Source organism: Maylandia zebra, linkage group LG3 (genome assembly GCF_041146795.1).
Source record: "Maylandia zebra isolate NMK-2024a linkage group LG3, Mzebra_GT3a, whole genome shotgun sequence".
NCBI lineage: Eukaryota > Metazoa > Chordata > Actinopteri > Cichliformes > Cichlidae > Maylandia > Maylandia zebra.
This window is the reverse complement of record NC_135169.1, coordinates 60,527,076-60,550,766: the sequence shown is the minus strand read 5'-3', so window position 1 is coordinate 60,550,766 and position 23,691 is coordinate 60,527,076. Positions and strand designations below refer to the sequence as shown.

At 42.3% G+C, this 23,691-nt stretch overlaps 1 protein-coding gene across 1 annotated transcript; it reads right to left on the bottom strand.

The window, feature by feature from the left end:
• Positions 1-6,674: 6,674 nt before the first annotated feature.
• LOC101480001 (small nuclear RNA activating complex, polypeptide 2) lies at positions 6,675-18,273 on the bottom strand. The gene is made up of 7 exons (XM_004574809.6): positions 18,027-18,273; positions 16,820-16,993; positions 14,974-15,094; positions 10,171-10,259; positions 9,633-10,077; positions 8,385-8,473; positions 6,675-8,128 (listed from the first exon to the last, which is right to left on the bottom strand). Exons 1-7 carry the CDS (start codon positions 18,234-18,236, stop codon positions 7,811-7,813), a joined length of 1,446 nt encoding a protein of 481 aa, XP_004574866.2. The 5' UTR covers positions 18,237-18,273; the 3' UTR covers positions 6,675-7,810.
• Positions 18,274-23,691: the final 5,418 nt, after the last annotated feature.

The following is a 23,691-nucleotide window of genomic DNA, read 5'->3' as shown; positions in this document are numbered from 1 at the left end:
ATCACCAGTTTATTTAACTATTTTTCAACCCAACAAACAAATAAACAAAAACATGATGCTGATGTTATGAACACTCTACACACGAGTCAAGATGCAGGAAAACTGCTCACGGAAACGCTGCACACTCTCTGTTTCCCCCTCTTCGAGTAGTTCCCAGACAGCTCTTGATCTGATAATGTGTAGCTTGCTCATCAGCTCAGAAAAAAACTGCAACGCAACATCACACAGTAGTTGCATGCTCTGCCCACAGCGGCAAAGTCTTACACTTTCATATTCAACACAGCTTCTCCATCATGTACTTTTAGATGTTTCATACAGGGTTCAGCATATTAGTTGTTTTCACAGGTGTGCTCCATATCTCAACAATGGCTCATAACAAGACGACAGTCTTTCACACAGGTCAAGTGCCTCTATGCACTTCATTAGTTTAAATATTTGCCTATATCACTTCACCTCATATGTCATTGTACTGAATTTGAGCAACCACAAGCTTAATGTAGATTACTTTTAACAACTATCCACCTCAATTACGTCTATGGTCTGGCACACAGGCTGTTGTTGATCAGGGCAAGCTAAAGAGTTAACATTTTGTGTCAGCAAGGGGGTGGGGGAAAGCCATTCACCAGAGCATATCTTAAGTGCTGCTGATGTGGCAGGCCTTCTCCACAGCTCTTCAAGGCTGGTGTGTTTTCTGAAAACTTCTAACATTTGAATCTCTTCCATTTATAAGCCTGCGATTAACCGCACGGTTCAGGTCCGCGTGAAACCCGCGCAGCTAAGGAGCCGTCGCTCTCTCTCTTTTTTACATAAATACTTTGTGCTGCCAGGAGCAAAGTCCAGCACAAACGTCTGTCTCCCTCCGACTCACTCTTGGTTGCTTAGAAACCTATGATAACAACAACAACAGTCGGTGTCACAGACCACATGTTCTACTCCGCACACACTCACACACAACAAGAACGACAACAATAATGACAACAACACAAAATAGGCCTACTGTCCAGCACAATCTGGACCCCGCGGAACTTCTCAACACCCCACTGAGCGGTGGAGAACTCACTACAGTACCCCACACAGCGGTCTGTATTTCGCCCCACTAAGACGGCGAACCAAAAAAAGTTCGAACTGCGGAACTCTGCGACTTAATGCTTCTGTACAAAAAACCCCACTGAGCGGCTTTGTACATCGCCCCACTTAGACGGCGAATTTTAGCCCCACTGAGCGGCCACGGACAACGCCCCACTGAGCGGCGAAGACGTACAGTTATAGAGTTGGACTCTAAACTTACTCGGTGTTGCTTAGCGTGTAATACCAGCCTCCCGCCAATCGCCATTCATCGAGGAGAAAAGACATACAGCGAATCCACAGGAACTTCCTGGCTGACGTCAGTCTTTCAGCGTGCCTCTCCTCCCCTCGGTGAATGCGATTCCAGGGATCCGGCTCGAAGGACCAATTAATGATAGGTTTGTAACTTGAACCCATCCGCTGGAACGTTGAAGACAATATAATTACACAGCAAAGCAAGACACAAGGCACCAAAGTTCTCTGGTTTACTCATGCATGAGGGAGACCTGCCTAGAGCCAAGTGTCGTTCCACCACTTGACCTCCGTCAGACTCTCAGCCAGGCTCCCCATAGCACTCCTTTTATTGTGGTTACATGAATATGCATAGGGTCATTAACATATAGCATCTTACATAGGTATACATGTGAACAAAGAATACTGTGTGTGTGTGTGTGTGTGTGTGTGTGTGTGTGTGTGTGTGTGTGTGTGTGTGTGTGGTACTGCTGATCAAAGGGTCATACATCCTTGGTCAGGAAGAGGGTAGCCTCCCCCTCACCCTAGATAACACGGTGAGGAAGTCCTGCAGCTCATCTAAACAAAAAGCACTTAGACTAGAACAGATGCAACTACATTAATCCTACCATAAAACAATAAGAGAAGGTACGACCTCTCTCGTGCTCCCAGGATGTGGGTGTGCATTCTAGTGTGGAATACACACCAAGCCTTTGCAGCCTGTTAAAGATCACAGTCCTATCACTACACAATTGATTATACACCTCTAAGCATATATGAGTAAATATTTCTAAGCATAAATGACAATCAACAATACAAAACCTAACAGGTACTTCACATAGTCTTGGTAAATCAGTCAGTAGGGTCTGATTTTACCAGTAGGCCTTTACCTGACATCATGGCTCCCCCTTGCTGTAGCTTTCGAGTTTTACCTCATCAATCTTCAGTTGTGATAACAGTTGCTTGCTGATGCTGGAACACTGAGCTACTAGTTGCTTCTTTGTTAGTCTAGATTTTAGGTGTTGAAGATTCCTTAGGTCCCACCTCCTCTTGATGTAACACCTTCCGCTGGTAGGTGTGGTAGCATTTCAACAGCCCCGTATTCTCATGTTAACTGCAGTTTTTCTCTGCTTCCTTTATGGATAAAGGGGTTTGGCTCTGAGCAGCAGATCAGAACTTCAGCAGGTGCTTGAGAGGAGGAAAAGGGAACAGAGTTACCAGGATGAGGAACAACATAGTAGGACTCCTCTGGAGAAAGTCCTACTCAGACGTCAGCAGAAACAGCATGAGGTAGTAAACTTAAAGTGTTGCACCAGCTTTAGCTACTTTTAGTAAGTTCCTTCATTTAATCGGATCATCCATTATAAACAGTGTCTAGTAGGGTTCAAGACCATTTCCTCCAAGACTACTGTAGGGTATTTATCTTACAATATAAACCACCCTGAGGTTACTGCTGTTGTGATTTGGTACTATATAAAACATAATTGTACTAAGGAAGGACTGTAGATAAAATGAGTGGATTTCAGATATCATGAAGAACATTATTAACACAGAACGCAAACGGACTGAACTCAGTTAAAGCACTTCTTACTCAATGCGTTTAATATTTGCATACATTCACGCAGAATGTATTTCATAAACAATAAACATATTATGTCATAAAAAGGACCTTTTTATGACATGAAAAAGTTACTTTTTCTCTGTCATTTATTTTCAATAATAAGTTCTATGTGCTTCTCTTTGTCTCTTAGAGAGAGAGAAAACAAGATGAGGAGGTACGAGAGGAATCCCAGCTGATGGAGTTTGTTCGAGTCCGACAGAACTTAAGAAAGATCCACACCGTGGTCCAGGAGAAGAATGCAAACTCTTGAACTGTTATTGAAAAATATGAAAAGATTTATTGTTTCATTTCACTTTATTCAATGTCTGATGTCCTTTACATGTAAAAACACTGGTTGTTGAAATACAGAAAGGAAAAAAAAATTAATACAAAATTGTTACACATTTTTGTTATACTTTACATGTGCTATATTATATACTTTTTAAAAAGAAGATATTCATAAATGTAAATAGGAACTGTTCTTTAACTTGTGCTGTTTAGTTATATTGAAGTCTTGTTATAAATTACTGCTACGTTTATGTTTTAATAATACCAGATGTTTTTGCAAACAGTTGCACATAAAATCCTGAACACTGCAGGACAATTAGCATGTTTTGTTGTGAAGTGGAAAAAAATACAAATCAAAATGTAAAATTCACAAAATTTGGCCAATAACTCTTGTTAGTGATGGAACGGACTGTGCTGAGGCTTCGGGGTATGTGTCAAGAAATCCAGTATTAGGAATAAAATGATTAAATAAAGCTGTTTTTATACACATTGCTATGTGCTCATTAAAGAGGGAATTGGATTATCGTGATTGTGCAGAGGGTTTTGCAACATGCTTACACATTATACCGTTTAAAAGTCAGGATGATATTTCTGGGCCAAGGGATCAGGGTTCAGAATATCCTGAACTTAGATAATAGATAGAATCAGTAGGATAATATTAATCAAGGTTAGGCAGGGAGGAGTTTTCTGTTATATTCCAGGAGAAGAGCAGATACGAGACAAGGCCAGATGTGAACAGAGAGAGAAGATTCGCAGGGAGACGGCAGGACCGCCACTTTGCTTCCCAGAAGAAGACAATCATAACAATACTTGTTTGTTCTTGTTTTATAAAACTGTACAGCCCGCTCTGATGGTCATCCTCTGTGTGAGACAGACGGCTGATTTCACTCTGAGGTCCAGCGCTGTAAACTTGTAATTTCAAGTGCTGAAGCAAATTAAATCTTTTAAACGACAGAAGTTCTCCTGTACTTCCTTAAGAAAAAACAAACATGTCACCAGAAAGTCTTTTATGAAGATTCTTCGTCATGAGGCTTGCTTCATTAGGGTGAGTGATGTCACCGATGACATCTGAAGCCTTGCTGGTTCAGAAAGTGGTTGGAGTGTTTGTGTAATTGATGATCATATATTAAGTAGATTGGATCCATGCAAAATTTTCATGTTAGTGTTCAAGCTTGTTTTCATGGAAAAAGAAGTGTCTCCCCCTATATGGCATCACTTTGTCCTGATTTCTCCTAATAAAATATTACACATAATGTGCAATGTGTTACTGCGACTACAATATTCACAAGTCGGATTTTTTTCATCATTCTAAGGTGAAGTATTTGTTGTGTGCCAAGCACCTGACCTATGGGTATCATCTAGAAAGAGGTGCATTAATCCAAGCTGGCTGTGGGATACTCGTCCACTCTGTGGGAGCCAGGGATTGAACCACCAACCTCCTGATCAGCAGCTGCCCTGCCCTACCTCCTGAGCTACAGCCACATCATTAAATATTTTTTTAAAGTGTCATTAATTAATAAAAATGTAAAATCATTCAAAGGCATTTAAAGAAATTTGAAGCATTTAATAAATAATAAACACTTTAATGGAATAGTAATGACTGATATAGTTAATTATTTCAATTTTAATTTGTAATTAATTAATTACACATTTAATTATGTATTTATTTGGGCATTTGTGGGCCTCAAAGCCCAAGCACAAAATATAGTTTCTTCCCTCTGCTGCTGAGGAGACATTCATCCGAGTCACCAGCCTCAGAAATCACAAGTTAACAGCAGCTCAGATCAGAGCCCAGATAGATGCCACACAGAGCTCCAGTAGCAGACACATCTCTACATGTTCAGAGGAGACTGTGTGAATCAGGCCTCTATGGTCAAACAGCTGCTGAGAAACACAAGGAGTGGACATTAGACCAGAGGACATCTGTGCTTTGGTCTGTCCACATTTGAGATCTTTGGTTCCACCTGCCGTTTCTTTGTGCGATGTAGAAATGAAGGCAAAAGGACCAACAAGTGCTCAGCATCTCTGGGAACTCCTTCAAGACTGTTGGAAACCGTTTCAGGAGACAACCTCATGAAGCTCATGGAGAGAACGCCAAGAGTGAGCAAAGCAGGACTCAAAGCAAAGGGCGGCTTTCATTACTACATAATTCCATATGTGTTCATTTATACTTTTGCAGTCTTGATTGCAGCAAGGAGGAATTATGGCAGGAGCCCTAGCTCCGCCTGGAAGAGAGAGCTGGGGATTCAGTAACAGCAGGTCCTCATCTTTGGCCTACACCTTTGCCATCATTATATCTGGCAAGGAGTAGGCTGGGGCGCCACACAGCTGGGCCTCCAACGCCAACTAAGACAAGCTTCTCTTAAACATAAAACAGAAATTTGGATGCCAGATGGATCAATATCTACCCACCCATCAGCCATAAATGAGTAGTTTGAGAAATTCTACCGCGACCTTTACATCACCTTTTTTTTTTTTAGGTATTTACAAGTCTGAAGCTTTACTAGTAAGCACTTCAGACTTTCACAACCACCAGATCATTCAGTTACTGATGACATACTTGATTTGGACCCTTGTGCAAAAGGCAATATTTGAATAAATTATTTCAAGATTCACCGAGCTGGGAAAAAACTAGATTAACATGAATAAAGGATCTCAAAATGGAAATTCCCAAAGAATTCTGGCAGCTCTGTCTAGAGCTTTCTGTATTAGACAATGTTTGATACAATTTAAGAGAGTACTTAGTTACAGACAAGCAAAAATGTATCCAACTGTGAGTGTAGCATGTGCAAGATGCCAATCAGGTTCCAACCACATTAGGGAATATGTTTTGGGGGTGCCCTCGGCTACACAAATTCACAAGAATGTGTAGGTCTTTCATACACATGCAACAGAACAATTTCACCATCGGCCCACATCTCCACCTTTAGGATTCCTGCCCAAGCTGTTATGGTTTCGTCACCACAGCTAAAAGCGATTGCTTTCGCCTCAGTCACGGCTCAAAGGTTTATTCTTCTCCACTGGAAATTAGACAAACCTCCTTCTTTTAACAACTTGGTAAAAGAAATGCTTTAAATGTTACAGCTGAAAAAACTGAGCTACAGCAATTCAGTTCAATTTTATTTATACAGCACCAAATCACAACAGCAGTCACCCGAAGGCGCTTTATATTCTAAGGTAGGCCCAACAATAATCCTTACAGAGGAAAAACTCAGATTCATGGATTTAAAATGGACTCGTAAAGTTTTGGCGAACTTAAAATAAAACAAAAAATAAAGCTCGCTAGCAAACATGAAATAACTTTGCCAGTGTTGGTCTATGGGATGCCAATAATAGTCCATTTGATTAATTTACCATGCTGAGCATTGTTACGTTAACTTGGTGATGACTTTGCTTACAGAACTGTTATATCGTGAGTGGTGCTTCATATGCCAATGTGGCCACATTGTACATCATAGTCATGCACTTTATTTTCATGTTTTACAGTAACAGACACGCGTTTTCAAGAACACAGGTTTATTGAACTTTTTTAACTAACATTTCTCAAACAATTGTGAGGACAGAATATCCATTGTATTAATTTCATTTTTTATATCATGGATTTTTTACATTTGTGACACTACCATTCAAACCCAGGTCTACTTAATAAAATTACATGTTTCCAACTTCCTGTACTTTTTTGCATTTATCAAAATATGCTGATATTTTATTTACAATGCTTTCTGTAGACAGTGCTGAACAGAACTGTTGGCAGGTCAATGAGCTGCATATCTATTGCTCTTCCTCCTCCAGGTCCCAGCAGCTGCTGAATAGGCAGGCATAATTCAGTCAGGTCCGCTGTTCTCCAATCCCCAAATCCAGACTCCTGTACCCAAACTGCCAGACGTAGAAGTGTGATTCATCACTCCAGAGAACACGTGTCCTCTGGAGTCCAGTGCTTTACACCACTGCATCCAAAACCTTTCATGTAAGGCTCGGATGCAGCTGATCAGCCACGGAAACCCGTTCAATGAAGCCGTCTAAGTGCTGCTCTCAAGCTCATTTGAAGGCTTTCATTCCCAGTGGTTTTCACTTTGTTATACTACTGGCAGACTGGAATATTCAGCATTGCACAGGCATCCTGTAACGGTACCACGCAGGAATGTATTGAGCTCATGACAGCGACCCATTCTTTCACAAACGTAGAACCAGTCTGCAGGCCTGGAGCTCGATTTTATACAGCTGTGTTCGTGGAAGTGATCGGAACACCTGAATTAAAGGGTTTGGGTAGGCGAGGGAATACTTAATATAGTTTTATTACATTCAGCCATTCTCATAGATGAAAGATCTGAAAGTGCTGTTTGGAAGTGTTGTTTAGTTATATTAAAAAGTCAAACAGTTATCTGCAGGAAACATTTCAATTAAAAAAAAAGAAGCTAAATGTCCCAAATGCATTTGTTTAACTGTACTAACATAATGAGCTGAAAGAACAGCTTTGCATGAATGATACAGCTCGAAAGTTTGAAATAAGAACCCACGTAATTCAAACAAATAAAGAAAATCAATTAGCAGGAGCTTTTGACACTTAACATACTGTGATGAGCTGAAAGCTCAGTAATGGGTTTAAAATCACTACAACAACAACGTCTAAATAATTATGGATTCCTGTCTACGCTTTAACAGTGTCAGCGGCACAATAAAAGGGTTAAGATGAGGGGGCGTCACATTTGAATAATCTAATTTGCTAGATGTGGTAGAGCTCTGTGTTGATTGGCTGTCGGCTTTGTGCATCAGTGACTTCTTTCCTTCACCGTCCGTGACATTAGTGCTGTCGGTAGTTCCTGTAGGAGTCTGATGGTCTTGAGGAACCAGTGCCTTTAACTGAGTAAAAAGTTCATCATCCAGTTCTTGAAACCTTCTTCTTGTCGTGTTAGAGTCAGCGGGGGCAGAGAGACACTGGTACATCTGAAACACAGAGGGTCTCATCAAAACACTGGAGCAAAAAGTTCCTATTTTTAGGTTCTGCCAGAAACATAAAAAGCCAGACGGCTGACAAAACCTAACCAGCACAGATCACCAACTGTCCTCGGCCTCCAGTGAAAGCCAAGAATGAAATTTATTTCAATCAAAGTAATTTTATCCTCAAAAGAAAAAACAATTTCAGGGCTTTCAAAGCCTGATCACATGAAGACGACGGCTGTGTGTAAGCAGCAGGTCTCACCTGGATCATATGTTTGTGCAGTTTGTTGCAATCTAGCAGGGGAAGCTCCTCTGGGAGAGACATTAAAAGGTCCAACACTATGGCACTCTCTGGATGACAAAATGTATTATTAGCAAATGTAAATTCACCAAGTGAAAGCTATAAACAGACTTTCAGGATCGATCCAATATTTTGAGTAACCAGAGGAACAAGAACACAATGCACGTTTCAGTTTTTCCTTTTTAGCGAAGCTTTGGTCAAAGACAGCACCAAGTCTGTTTCATAATAGTGTAAAAGGAGTTCACAGAGTAGGTGTACCCTGGTTTTATATGTTGTTTCTTCAATTTTTAATTAAAAAAAATATCTCTTTCAGTCTCTTTGTTGGTAACATCTCCATTTCAGCTTCACCGACAGGTGTTGCCGGCATAAAATGTAAAATAAGCTTCTATTTTTTTTAAAAATACAATAAAAAAAACTCTCAGTTTCAACATTTGAGAACTTGTTTTGTACTATTATGAACTGAATATATGCTTTAAAAGACCTGCATATCATTGTCTGCTTTTGTGTTTAGATTTTATGAAGTGTCCAAACAATTTGGGGTCAACTTGTGACGACCAAAATGGTTTCCCGGAGCTTGAGGGGTTTGCACATTCACAGGTTGCCTGATGGGAGGGGACGCTGCTGCAGACAGTTACAGTCAGACTGCAATCACTCCCAAAGACATTGATGAAGGTTGACAAATAATTGCTGTCGACTTATAGACAGATTGCCATCAGCTGGTTGTATCGTGCTTACTTTCTACAGAACAAGAAAGTTGCTGAGCGCAAATGAAGTCGTTAAATGTGAACTTCTATGTAGACAACAGACGTGAGTTTTTACTATTACAGTTAACTGCTGTATTATTTTACAGACTAATACCCGACTGTTAGCAAACTAAACTCTGTCTTATATTTAAGAAGCACATCTTGAGTACAGCTTTACCAACACGAATAACTTTTGATTTGTTTCTCGTGAAGACATCCTGTTGTTCTGAAGACAGAAACGAACCTTTTTTCATTAACCTCACATGAATATTACATAAAATACTGACGGCACCGGTGCAACCCCTCAGCCTCCTGGCAGACACACCTACATTTGAAAATCCTAGATGACTTCATACTTAAGTTTTCACATTCACAGGATATTTGTGGAAAGGTTTACGTGTGAAATTCAGCATGTTCAATGTGTTTGTTGCAAAAGGATTCTGCCATAATATTCAGCGATGCTTACCCATGGGAGTGAGTTGACAATCCTGATTCGGTTTTTGAACTGTACTTAAGAAGCCATAGATCCTCTCAAAGTCCACTACACACTTGACACCAAACATGTCTTTTGTGGCATATTTGCTGGTCCGACCAAACTTGGCATGAAATGCTGTGGCGGAGACGGACTGTGGGAGAGTAGTGGGTGTGGAGCAGCTGGAAATGGCTGAAGAGGCAGCAGTGGATAATACAGAACGGGGGACTGAAGTAAGGGTAGTGGCAGAGCAAGAGGCGGGCACATTAAGGCTGGAAGACAAAGACTGAGAGGTGGAGGTGATGGCAACGGTGGTGGGCTGTGACTCGGTGGGCTGCTGGGTGGTCTTGTTTATTGACCTGCTAAGACTTGGAGATGTCGAAGACCTAGAAGGGGGTTGAAGCGGTCCTTTCTCTGGCGTCGCTGTCAGAGATGCAGTCTGTAGATATACACATGGCTTGTCAGAAGTTTCAAATGTGGGCGCAGGCTGTTGCTGCGGTAGAGAGATTGTGCCGTTTGGCATGCTACATACTTGAGATGGTGCTGGCGGTGTTTTGGATGGCCTTGTGGTTGGTGCTGGAGTCTTGGGTGACTGGACTGCCTTTGTGTACCGATGCGCACCTAGAGAGGGACGTTTTACATTTTTAGTTGCAATATATTTTTTCACAATAATATGGCAGCAACTATCAACACATGTAATAAGGCGTTACCTTGGGGATCAGAAAGGACACACCTACAGTTTGGCTACTCTGGTCTGCATCTGTGGATGTGTTTGTAAACTTGCAGCTTTTTCCTGTGATTTGGTTTCTTTTAACACAGAAGAGTCAAACTGAACTCTGCAAACCTTAATTCATCCCTACAAACCATGTGAGACTGTTCACTCTGCTTACTGGTCAGCTGTGTCTGTGGCAGGAGTAACAGAAGTAAATACAGGGAGATGTTGCTGTGTGCCGGACTACTGGAGAACATGGACAGTTTACATAGAAATCACAGTTAGCTGCTAACCCATATATTGATGCCTATGATATATCTACCTGCACATTTTTAGTACCTTGATGGTGGAAATAACTCATTTTTGATGTAAACAGACTAAACACCACAGGTGTGAAAAGACCCAAAGACACAAAACAAACAGGCTGGTGACCACTTTCATAGTTGTGACAGAGTATCTGGTCTCACAATCAATATGCAAGTGGCACGACAGCTCTATGAGATTGTCTTAATATACAGTAAAAGCCATAGAAAGCAGGCAGGTGTTTGTTTGTTTAAAAAAAAAAACAAGAACATATTTTTCCCATTACCATGTTCAGGTGCCCAAAATATGGAGCAAAACGGATATTACATTTCACAATATGGGAAGCTGTTATTCCAGCTTTATTCTTAAATGGATTAAACTCATTTTCCAATACAACACTCCCTAATGACAAAGTTTGCTTGAGAATTTCAATACATTTGCTTTTATTCCAAATTTATTAGTTAAAAACCAAAAATACAACATGCACATAAGTATTCACAGCCTTTACCGTCACACTCGAAACTGACCTCAGGTGCGCTGCATTTCCTGTTCTTGTCTGCAACTTAATTAGAGTCAAGCCTTGGTAAATTTAATTGATTGGACAAGAAAGGCCAGCTCATAGTTTATGGTGCAGGAGCTGTCTGTAGACCTCCAAGACAAGACAAACACAAATCAAGGCTGCAGACAAACTTCATGAAGGCCCCAGTGAGCACAATGGCCTCCATCAAGTTTAGAAGCACCAGGACTCTTCCTGGAGCTGGTGCTGATCAAGGTGTGGGACCGGGTGGAAGGGCCTTAGTAAGGCAGGTGACCAAGAATCCAACAGACACTTGTGGGCGATCGTGGCTCAAGAGTTGGGAGTTCGCCTTGTAATCGGAAGGTTGCCGGTTTGAGCCCCGGCTTGGACAGTCTCGGTCGTTGTGTCCTTGGGCAAGACACTTCACCCATTGCCTACTGGTGATGGTCAGAGGGCCCGGTGGCGCTTTGTAAAGCGCTTTGGGGTCCTTAGGGACTAGTAAAGCGCTATATAAATACAGGAGTTTGTTACTAGCAGCTATATAAATACAGGCCATTTACCATTTACTCTGGTGACGTTCCAGTGCTGTTCCACAGAGGGAGGAGAACGTTCCACAACGACAACCACTTCTGCATTATTCGACCAATCAGACCTGTATGGTCGACTGGACAGATTAAAGTGAATCCTCAGTAAAAGCGATGATGCTTGCCTGGAATTTGCCAAAATAGATCTGAAAGGCTCTTATACAGTGGGGCAAAAAAGTATTTAGTCAGCCACCGATTGTGCAAGTTCTCCCACCTAAAATGATGATAGAGGTCAGTAATTTGCACCAGAGGTACACTTCAACTGTGAGAGACAGAATGTGAAAAAAAAATCCATGAATCCACATGGTAGGATTTGTAAAGAATTTATTGGTAAATCAGGGTGGAAAATAAGTATTTGGTCAATAACAAAAACACAACTCAATACTTTGTAACATAACCTTTGTTGGCAATAACAGAGGTCAAACGTTTACTATAGGTCTTTACCAGGTTTGCACACACAGTAGCTGGTATTTTGGCCCATTCCTCCATGCAGATCTTCTCGAGAGCAGTGATGTTTTGGGGCTGTCGCCGAGCAACACGGACTTTCAGCTCCCGCCACAGATTTTCTATGGGGTTGAGGTCTGGAGACTGGCTAGGCCACTCCAGGACTTTCAAATGCTTCTTACGGAGCCACTCCTTTGTTGCCCGGGCGGTGTGTTTTGGATCATTGTCATGTTGGAAGACCCAGCCTCGTTTCATCTTCAAAGTTCTCACTGATGGAAGGAGGTTTTGGCTCAAAATCTCACGATACATGGCCCCATTCATTCTGTCCTTAACACGGATCAGTCGTCCTGTCCCCTTGGCAGAAAAACAGCCCCATAGCATGATGTTTCCACCCCCATGCTTCACAGTAGGTATGGTGTTCTTGGGATGCAACTCAGTATTCTTCTTCCTCCAAACACGACGAGTTGAGTTTATACCAAAAAGTTCTACTTTGGTTTCATCTGACCACATGACATTCTCCCAATCCTCTGCTGTATCATCCATGTGCTCTCTGGCAAACTTCAGACGGGCCTGGACATGCACTGGCTTCAGCAGCGGAACACGTCTGGCACTGCGGGATTTGATTCCCTGCCGTTGTAGTGTGTTACTGATGGTGACCTTTGTTACTTTGGTCCCAGCTCTCTGCAGGTCATTCACCAGGTCCCCCCGTGTGGTTCTGGGATCTTTGCTCACCGTTCTCATGATCATTTTGACCCCACGGGATGAGATCTTGCGTGGAGCCCCAGATCGAGGGAGATTATCAGTGGTCTTGTATGTCTTCCATTTTCTGATGATTGCTCCCACAGTTGATTTTTTCACACCAAGCTGCTTGCCTATTGTAGATTCACTCTTCCCAGTCTGGTGCAGGTCTACAATACTTTTCCTGGTGTCCTTTGAAAGCTCTTTGGTCTTGGCCATGGCGGAGTTTGGAGTCTGACTGTTTGAGGCTGTGGACAGGTGTCTTTTATACAGATGATGAGTTCAAACAGGTGCCATTCATACAGGTAACGAGTGGGGGACAGAAAAGCTTCTTACAGAAGACGTTACAGGTCTGTGAGAGCCAGAGATTTTCCATGTTTGAGGTGACCAAATACTTATTATCCACCCTGATTTACGAATAAATTCTTTACAAATCCTACCATGTGAATTCATGGATTTTTTTTTCACATTTTGTCTCTCACAGTTGAAGTGTACCTCTGGTGCAAATTACTGACCTCTGTCATCATTTTAAGTGGGGGAACTTGCACAATCGGTGGCTGACTAAATACTTTTTTGCCCCACTGTACCATTCTTGCCTGATGAAACAAAGACTGAACCCTTTGGCCTCGTCTGGCTCTCTTCCACAGCATCTTGTGTCATGCCTAACACCCCTCATCCCCAACTAGTTGCAGCAGATGGCAGCCTGAGCCCTGCTTTGCTGCGGCTTTCTTCCTGTTAAAAAGTAGTGGCTCCCCATCCAACCTGATGGAGCTCGAGAAGTTCTGTAAGTAGAATGGGAGAAACTGCCAAAAATAGGTGTGCAAAGCTTATGGTAACTTATCATTTTGTCATTATGGGGTGTTAGGTGTAGAATTTCTGCTATGATAAATGAATTTAGTCCATTTTGGTCTTGACATTGTAACATGACAAATTGTGGTCCAAGTGAATACTTTACGGATGCACTGTGAACCTTCAGGGGGAATGTTTTTGTTGTTTGTCAATCATTTCACACTGACCTATGAAACACATAAAAATATAGAAATAAATCAGTGTAGCGTCAATACTGGCAGGGCCCAGTCAGACCCTTCAGCCTCCTTGCAGATGCACCTATGGTATAAATCTCTGACTCTCTTCCACAGCATGTCTTTATCTTGTCTTCCATCTCTCCCCCCAACCGATCGCAGCAGATGGCCCCTCCCTCCCTGAGCCTGGTTCTGCTGGAGATTTCTTCCTGTTAAAAGGGAGTTTTTCCTTCCCACTGTCGCCAAATTGCTTGCTCATAGGGGGTCATATGATTGTTGGGGTTCTTTCTGTATGTATTATTGTAGAATCTACTGTACAATATAAAGCACCTTGAGGTGACTGTTGTTGTGATTTGGTGCTGTGTAAATAAAACTGAGTTAAATTCAATTCCAAAATCCAAAATGCCTCATTCTCAACTTATTGCGTTTAAAAGATTTCCAGAAAACCTTACGGTCAAGTTCACTGGCATTCAAAGTTTTTTGAAATTTTTTAGCAGATACATCTAGATTATCATTTTCAAAATCCTAGGTGACTTCCTTCTCCAGTTACTACATCACTTCGTTCTCGAGTTACGGCATACACAAACTTGATTGTTGGCATTGCCCACCCTCATTCCATCCAGTGTGATAAAAATACAAGACCAGCCTTTTATGGCTGATTTACCATGAAACCATGAAAAAAATTCAAATTATAGGCGCTTTGTTACTAGCAGCCTGTTACTTAAAAAATGGTAACTGAGAAACTGAGAAAGATAACACAATTTGACAGTACAAAAAAATATATATTTTTGCACCAACAATGCGATTCAGAAAGAGCCATTAAGCAAAAACCTGGCGTACATCAGCATACTGTGCAGTGTGCGCTTAGAAAACACTCTACCGCTTACCAAACGTTTATCAGAAATGGTCTCAATACAAGGGTGGCTACCATTAAAAATAAAAAGGAGCAGGCTCTCGTTTCTGGCAGCTGAATACATGATGCTGAGAGGTGGTTGGAGGAGCTACAGGTTTGTACCTTGCACTGGCACCGGTATTGGCCTCAAAGGGATGGTACGACCATCTGTGGGTGGTCTGTGCACCTGGGGAGGGTCACCATTTCTCAAAGTGCAAGGCTCTGTAGAAGACACGATCAGCATCTGAAAACACAGAGAGAAGCAGAATGTGGGAGAACAACATTGATTCAACTGTGTTTTTAACTACACAAATGTAACTATCAGCAGGAATTTTAAAAGCAAAGAACAGAAAACTTTAGTTTAATTTACATGCAGCAAGAATTATTCCTTGCAAATTAAGATGAGCTGTTGCACATTATTGATTTGTCTTTTTTGAAAAAGCTATATTCATTTTGATATCAGCCAAGCTCATGAAGGTGGTACTTTAATGCCATATATTTTCTGAGGTGGTACTCATCATAAAAGGTTTGAGAACCGCTGCTCTAGCTGATCTCGATGAACACCAAGGTGTTCCCAGACTAGCTGAGATGTACAGTCTCTCCAGCATGTCCTGGCTCTGCCCTGGAGCCTCCTTCTGGTGGGACATACCTGTTACGCCTCACCCAGGAGGCGCCCAGGAAGATGTTAGATGCCCGTACCACCTTTACTGGCTTCTTTCCATGTGGAGGAGTAGCATCTCTACTCTGAGCCCTCCTGGGATGGCCAGAACACTCAGCTCTCTTTTCACCACAATTTTAGGTGCAGCATCTGCATCACTGCAGCCGCAGCATCGATCTGTCTGTGGATTTCCTGCACCCCCTCTCTCATCACTCAACAAGACTCCGATATACTTAAACACCCGCACTTGGGACAGTAACTCGTCGTTGACTCCACCCTTTTTCTGGCTAAGAACCATGGCCTCAGACTCAGAGGTGCTGCTTCACACTCGGCTGTGAACCGCTGCAGTGCGAGCTGGAGGCCACCACCTGATGAAGCCAACAGAACCACATCATCTGCAAAGAGCCGAGACGAAATTCTGAGACCACCCAATTTAAATTCTGTCCATAAAAATTCGATAATTCCAAAAGCACCTCTCACAGAATACTCCAAGGGACACGGTCGGATTCCTTCTGCAAGTTCACAAAAGACATGCAGACTGGTTGGGCACTGGCACCCACCCCGTGCAACCTCAAATAAGATTCGGAAAGTACTGGGAAAAATTCTCTGATACAAATATGTGAAACGATAGACTTTGAAAAACTTTGTTTTGCCTGTTTGTCTATGAGTCTTCTTTTTTTGTCAGTGGGTCTTTGGGTATAAAGAACAGGCTCCACCACTTTCCCCCCTCTTTGTTGGAGACAGCACAAAGCAAAGATGACAATCAGCACAAGGAGAGTTTTACCGATTACCACAGCAATTCAACTTGAGAAACATGAACAGGTAGGAAAGAAGGCTGCAGCTTGACTTGTTAGCTGCTGAAGTTCAGTTCTGGCTGCTGGGCTGGGGTCTGAGTAACTTAGCCATAGCATCCTGTCTGTACAGGTGTTTGCAGAGAGCTGAGGTTCTGTTAGCAGTATAATAAGAGATTTGTTTTTCTGTCCTGGATGTAGTTTGCACTTTATCATCATGCTCTTGTCCTTTTCTTCAATAAAAATAAGAGTTCGGTCCATATCCACGCTGTAGACTGCGCCACTATTTTTCTCCACAGGCACACAAATTGAAATCAGCTGACTGTACACAAGTGCAAGGAGAACCAATAAGTGGAACCAATAGGCAAGCAGAATAACAATCCCAATGAATTAAAATACTGGGTCTCGTTTCTCCCTACTGATAACAGATCTATCCTGAAGTATGACTGTTGTGTGAAGGATTTGTTGTTTACTTAAATTATCACAAAAATAAAGTTAAACTAAATTTAAAAATGCCTACCTGAGAGAAAGCAGTGGAAATAGTTTCCTCAAGGGTTCCCACTAAAGAAGAGGCCATGTATGTCCACTCCTCAATGGGTTTTCTAACGTTCCTCTCCTCCCTCCTTTGCCTTTTCAGCTTCAACCTGGCATTTAAGAGCACTTTGTTCTTCAGAAGTTCAACCACAGACTGGATCTGAAGGAGGGAAAGGACAGTGCGTGTCTTTATGCACAGTCAGCACACAGTATAAACAAAAATTAATAAACTCAGTTCAAAAAGTAAGGAATCTTGTGTTAGATTATTTTTTGTAACAATATTTGGCAATAAACCTCATGCTCTTTAGTCCCCTAAAACGCTGTCACGTTTCTAAGGAAAATGCACTTGCAGCGGTTACAACGATGGAAAACTTGCCAAATCTTCTCTATCAATGACAAACAACTTATTCTGACAAGATGCTGACAGTCAGGTCCCTGTGAGCATGGTCAAAGTATGCCACGCTGACTGACCCACACCATAGGGCAACGTTAAGCTGGTGTTGTTGGTCCTAAATCTCCAAATTGAAGACCAAGTTCGAAATAATGGGAGATGTCAGCACTCAGGAACCATAGGCGGTCTTCTACAGATTTGCAGGATTACATGGCACTCCAGACAATCTAGCATAGACGGCACACGGCCAGTCTCTGGCCTCATAGGGCTGCCATGACTGCCCTTTACTGTTTGCACTGGTATTGACAACATGTGCACTGGAACCTGAAGATGTGGAGGAATATCATCTTTGGTGATGATGAGTCCAGATTCTGTCTATGACACGGAGGACGCTACGCTGCTTGCTGCACCAATAAGGTGACAGCTTTCAGCTTTTGGTGAAGGAAGTGTGCGATGGTGTGGGATGTCATCGTTCTCACTGGAAATCTAAAGTTTGTCATTACTGGGGACTCATATTTCCAGTTTCTTCAGACTTTAATCATCCGATCCAATAAATGACACTAAATTTGAGCTGTTTGGCAGTGACAACGATCTGAAGGCACAAATACACGTTCCTTACGATTTAAGGGGAAATATACAGATTCAAGACGTATTAAAAATTAGGACTGTTAAAACAAACAAATAACCACTCAAACACATACTTCCTTACTTTCTGTTTATATAAATTAAAAAGGATATTTACGAAAGACTTGTTTTGACTTAAGTACCAACGAAAAGCGTCGTTTCTGTATGAGGGCCGTACCTCTGAAAGGGACCGAGTAGGCAGGTGTTTTCTCAGGAAGGCACAGTCGATGTCTGTTTTTCCTGCGGCGGTCCTGCTACTCAGTCCTTTAAGGGCAACAAGAAGTTTCTTCTTCTCGTCTCGATGCCAGCTGCATTTACCGGAACGTTCCGGCTCAGCGCCCAGTCTGTCAGCCCACTTTGTCCGAGTAACGCGAGGATGCGGCTTCATGTTCGCCTGAGATTCAACACAGGTTCCTGCTACTCAAAGCAGGAAAACCCAGTGCGCATGCCCTTTGCTCCAAAACTTCCGATAATACATTTTCAGAATAAAAGTTGAATATTTCTATTTGCTACAAATAATTTGTTGTTCAGTGTGCATTGAACTGAAATTACATTTATTTGGTGATACAATTAAAGAAAAAGCGTTTCTAATGGCCCAGGCTTATGATTTTTTTTATTAGATGTGATAATAAAAAATAAAACAAACAAACTGTCTGTCACATCAATATTATACATTTAAAAAACAAAACTTTTTGCGCTCCACAGGTTTGGAATGTGAAATCAAAGCATTTAGATCCCTTGCTCTCTCTCTCTCTCTCTCTCTCACACACACACACACACACACACACACACACACACACACACACACACACACACACACACACACACACACACACACACACACACTTTTAAAAAAACTTGTTTTTAGCGTATATTGTGGATGAGTAGGTTTCCATTTTATTTTGAAGGTCGTACTGTTTCCGGGTAACTTCAGCGCTGACCTCCAAGGTAACGCAGCATAAAAATATGGACAGAGCTTCGTGAAATTCTGATCGCCTGGCAAAAAGTTTAAAAAAAAAATCATTGCGGGAATTTAAGCTGTTATACGTCACCTGTTGACCTACATCTGTCAAAAATAAGCCAATCATATCTGTCACAAACAATTTCAAGTATTTAAAGGCCAAAACGAGCATTCCTGTCACTAAGTAGCTCCTGCAGTCAGTGTTTGGTAAAATATATATATCCTTTGTTTATCTGGGTAAAAAGTGTAATGTTTTTCAAAAAAGATCTTTCCCAAGAGGGAAGCAGAAATTGTGACAAATATAACGTCACAGTTTTATAAACTTATTTGAAACTTATTTGAAATGACCAGAAAGCACTGGATTGATGACAAAATGGGTACAAATATGCAGTCATAAAGATACTTCAGAAACAGGTCATTAATGTATTTGATATATAACCTCTTCATAAATCCTGTCACTACAGTCTGTTTACAGAATTAAAAATTAGATGTATAAAAAAAAACAACCATAAAAACGGAAATCAAATTTTGTCACAACACCTGAATTGAAGATCTTGAAGATGTTGTTCTGTGAAACAATGATTAATGTCTAACAAAGCTCCTTATTATACCAGACTGCCAGTTTTTATGAACAAGAGAAATACTCGCACAAACAAAGAAAGAAAAGTTAAAGACACTGTTAAAGACAGCAGGCTGTGACTCTAATAATGTGCTTCAGCAAAATTCTCCATTTGTTAACATTTGTGTTGCTCACAATAAATCAATCATGCGCTGTGGGTCAGCACGTCACCTGGGCCTGCCACGGCCGCCCCGCGGTTCAGCATGCCGCCCAGACCTGCTCTCCCCTTGCCGGGGTCAGCAGCGCGCCTGAGAGACATGCTCTGAACGAACTGGAGGTCAGCACTTTGCCTGGACCTGCCTAATGATTTTTCATGCATTGGAGCCAGCCAACACTGCCTACGGCTGCCATGCCACCATCGGCTCAATTGCCTGCGGCTCCAACGTCACCACCAGCTCTACCATCAGTAGCTTCTATCTCACTGTCAGGTCCAGCCAAGTCTCTGCCTGAGCCGGAGGTCAGCAAGTCCCCTGGACCTGCCATAGAGTGCCCACTCCGGGTCAGGGATGAGTTCCTACCCCAAGTGGTGGAGTCTAAGTACAGTGGGGCAAAAAAGTATTTAGTCAGCCACCGATTGTGCAAGTTCCCCCACTTAAAATGATGACAGAGGACAGTAATTTGCACCAGAGGTACACTTCAACTGTGAGAGACAGAATGTGAAAAAAAATCCATGAATTCACATGGTAGGATTTGTAAAGAATTTATTCGTAAATCAGGGTGGAAAATAAGTATTTGGTCACCTCAAACATGGAAAATCTCTGGCTCTCACAGACCTGTAACGTCTTCTGTAAGAAGCTTTTCTGTCCCCCACTCGTTACCTGTATGAATGGCACCTGTTTGAACTCATCATCTGTATAAAAGACACCTGTCCACAGCTTCAAACAGTCAGACTCCAAACTCCGCCATGGCCAAGACCAAAGAGCTTTCGAAGGACACCAGGAAAAGTATTGTAGACCTGCACCAGACTGGGAAGAGTGAATCTACAATAGGCAAGCAGCTTGGTGTGAAAAAATCAACTGTGGGAGCAATCATCAGAAAATGGAAGACATACAAGACCACTGATAATCTCCCTCGATCTGGGGCTCCACGCAAGATCTCATCCCGTGGGGTCAAAATGATCATGAGAACGGTGAGCAAAGATCCCAGAACCACACGGGGGGACCTGGTGAATGACCTGCAGAGAGCTGGGACCAAAGTAACAAAGGTCACCATCAGTAACACACTACAACGGCAGGGAATCAAATCCCGCAGTGCCAGACGTGTTCCGCTGCTGAAGCCAGTGCATGTCCAGGCCCGTCTGAAGTTTGCCAGAGAGCACATGGATGATACAGCAGAGGATTGGGAGAATGTCATGTGGTCAGATGAAACCAAAGTAGAACTTTTTGGTATAAACTCAACTCGTCGTGTTTGGAGGACGAAGAATACTGAGTTGCATCTCAAGAACACCATACCTACTGTGAAGCATGGGGGTGGAAACATCATGCTATGGGGCTGTTTTTCTGCCAAGGGGACAGGACGACTGATCCGTGTTAAGGACAGAATGAATGGGGCCATGTATCGTGAGATTTTGAGCCAAAACCTCCTTCCATCAGTGAGAACTTTGAAGATGAAACGAGGCTGGGTCTTCCAACATGACAATGATCCAAAACACACTGCCCGGGCAACAAAGGAGTGGCTCCGTAAGAAGCATTTGAAAGTCCTGGAGTGGCCTAGCCAGTCTCCAGACCTCAACCCCATAGAAAATCTGTGGCGGGAGTTGAAAGTCCGTGTTGCTCGGCGACAGCCCCAAAACATCACTGCTCTCGAGAAGATCTGCATGGAGGAATGGGCCAAAATACCAGCTACTGTGTGTGCAAACCTGGTAAAGACCTATAGTAAACGTTTGACCTCTGTTATTGCCAACAAAGGTTATGTTACAAAGTATTGAGTTGTATTTTTGTTATTGACCAAATACTTATTTTCCACCCTGATTTACGAATAAATTCTTTACAAATCCTACCATGTGAATTCATGGATTTTTTTTTTCACATTCTGTCTCTCACAGTTGAAGTGTACCTCTGGTGCAAATTACTGACCTCTGTCATCATTTTAGGTGGGGGAACTTGCACAATCGGTGGCTGACTAAATACTTTTTTGCCCCACTGTATCTCTGGGTCTCGTTCACAAGTGACAGGAGAAGAGAGCAGGAGATTGACACGTGATCGGCAGTGATGCGGCCGCTTTACCGGTCTGTTGTGGTGAAGAGAGAGCTGAGTGTAAAAGTGAAGCTTCCAATTTACCTGTCGATCTACGTCCCTACCTTCAACTATCGTCACGAGCTGTGGGTAGTGACCAAAAGAGCGAGATCGTGGATGCAGCGGAAGAAATGGGATTTCTTTGAAGGGTGGCTGGTCTCTCCCTTAGAGATAGGGTGAGAAGTTCAGCCACCCGGGAGGGGCTCAGAGTAGAGTTGCTGCTCCTCCACATCGAAAGGAACCAGTTGAGGTGGCTCGGGCATTGACAACGATACCTCCTGGACGCCGCCTGGGTGAGGTGTGCCAGGCATGTCCCACCAGGAGAAGGTCCCAGGGCAGACCCAGGACACGCTGGAGAGATTATATCTCTCGGCTGGCCTGGAAACGCCTTGGTGTTCCCCCAAGCTGGAGGAGGTGGCTGGGGAGAGGGAGGTCTGGGCTTCTCTGCTTGGCCTGCTGCCCCCGCGACCCGGCCGCAGATAAGAAGAAGATGTACGGATGGATTGAAATTAATGTTAAAGTCATAGTGTTTAACTGTTATAAACATCATGGGGGGAAAAACCAAAGAAAACAATACAAGAGTGCTTTACTTTATTTTTTCCAGAGAAAAAAAGTACAAATAAGTTTTCACTGAATAACATATTTAAACCAACTTCACATCAAATCATCAGTTTTAAACGTTTTACAGTTTTACTGTTTATCACTGTTAAATATTCAAATATCGTTCATAGTCTAGATTACAACAGTTCAGCAGTACCAGATACCTGAATTATTATATTATGGATGTATCACTCAGACTTTACACTTCACCTGGGTCTTGCTCTGCATTGTGCAAATTCACATAGCATTGTGGACCCCCTAACACAAATCCTTTGATGTGCCTTGCTTTTGCCTCTCTTCACCCTAATTTCTTTTGTAAGATCTCCCAGAAAGAGTTCTAATGAAGGAACCTACACACCTGGTCAAGGCGAATATAACAGAGTCAGTTCAGGAGTAGGTTGTAAGAACCTCTGACTGCTTTGTTCACACATATCTTAGCAGGGTGGAATCGCATTCCCTCTTTCTCATAATACTCATCAGTGTACTTTTGCAAAGGTTTTCTGGGTCACCCGACGCCTCTCGCTTGCATTTCAAAAACATTTTGACGTCAACCCTCTGGATTCTGATTACTTTTGATTTTATCCTTATATTTCACCTTTTCAAATTGTTCACCATGTCATGTTTGGTATCATTCTTTTCAGCACAACCTCACACGTCTGAATTTAAAGATATTGTTTTTATTCTCACATACTGTATTAACACAACTGACCTAAAATCGGACCAAAGACATAAAAATCAAGTATGAAAAAGTTTGATGTTTTTGCTGTGAAAAACACAAACAAGTTTAACGAATAATTTTCATGACTTGAAAAGAACATATGCTCAAATTTTGTGAAATATAGGTAAATATAATTATTTACCTAAAATGCTGCCAATGCCTGAGGAGTTTTTCTGCAGCCACTAAAACTCTCTCTCTCTCTCTCGCTCTCTCTCGCTCTCTCTCTCTCTCGCTCTCTCTCTCTCGCTCTCTCTCGCTGCTGTCACTCACAAAGCTTCGCCATCTCCCGAAGCAACCAAATGCCACATTGCTGTAAAAATTTTTTTGATTGGGGCATTTGTTCAGCAATAGGAAAAGCACTCACCCTATTGGTTCTGCTCCTCAGCACAGGTACTACAGCGAGGAAACATCAGTTATCTGTAGGGAAGGCCTGGATGAAACAACCCACCAGGTGGCAGCACAGTGCATTTGACAAAAAACGTGTAAAGCATCTGAACTTGAACGTTTTCTTTAATTCAATCTTGTGGTATAATTTCATTGCATCTGCCGAAGAAAGCATTACTGGGGCCGAGATGCTGTGGCTTTCTGTCTGGATGAAGGCCATGACTGTGAAATGAGTCAACTTTAATGACACCCAAAACATATTCTCACATGACCATAACATCAACACAGTGATGCAATCTCAATGCATGTACCTGTTCATAAAACACA

Excerpts from the sequence above, each read along its gene's own strand:
- LOC101480001 (XM_004574809.6), bottom strand. The coding sequence starts at position 18,236 with ATGAAGCCGCATCCTCGCGTTACTCGGACAAAGTGGGCTGACAGACTG. Across the intron at positions 8,474-9,632 it reads TTGTCAACTCACTCCCATGG|AGAGTGCCATAGTGTTGGAC; the intron begins GTAAGCATCGCT and ends TTTGTCATCCAG. Across the intron at positions 8,129-8,384 it reads TGCACAAACATATGATCCAG|ATGTACCAGTGTCTCTCTGC; the intron begins GTGAGACCTGCT and ends TCTGTGTTTCAG.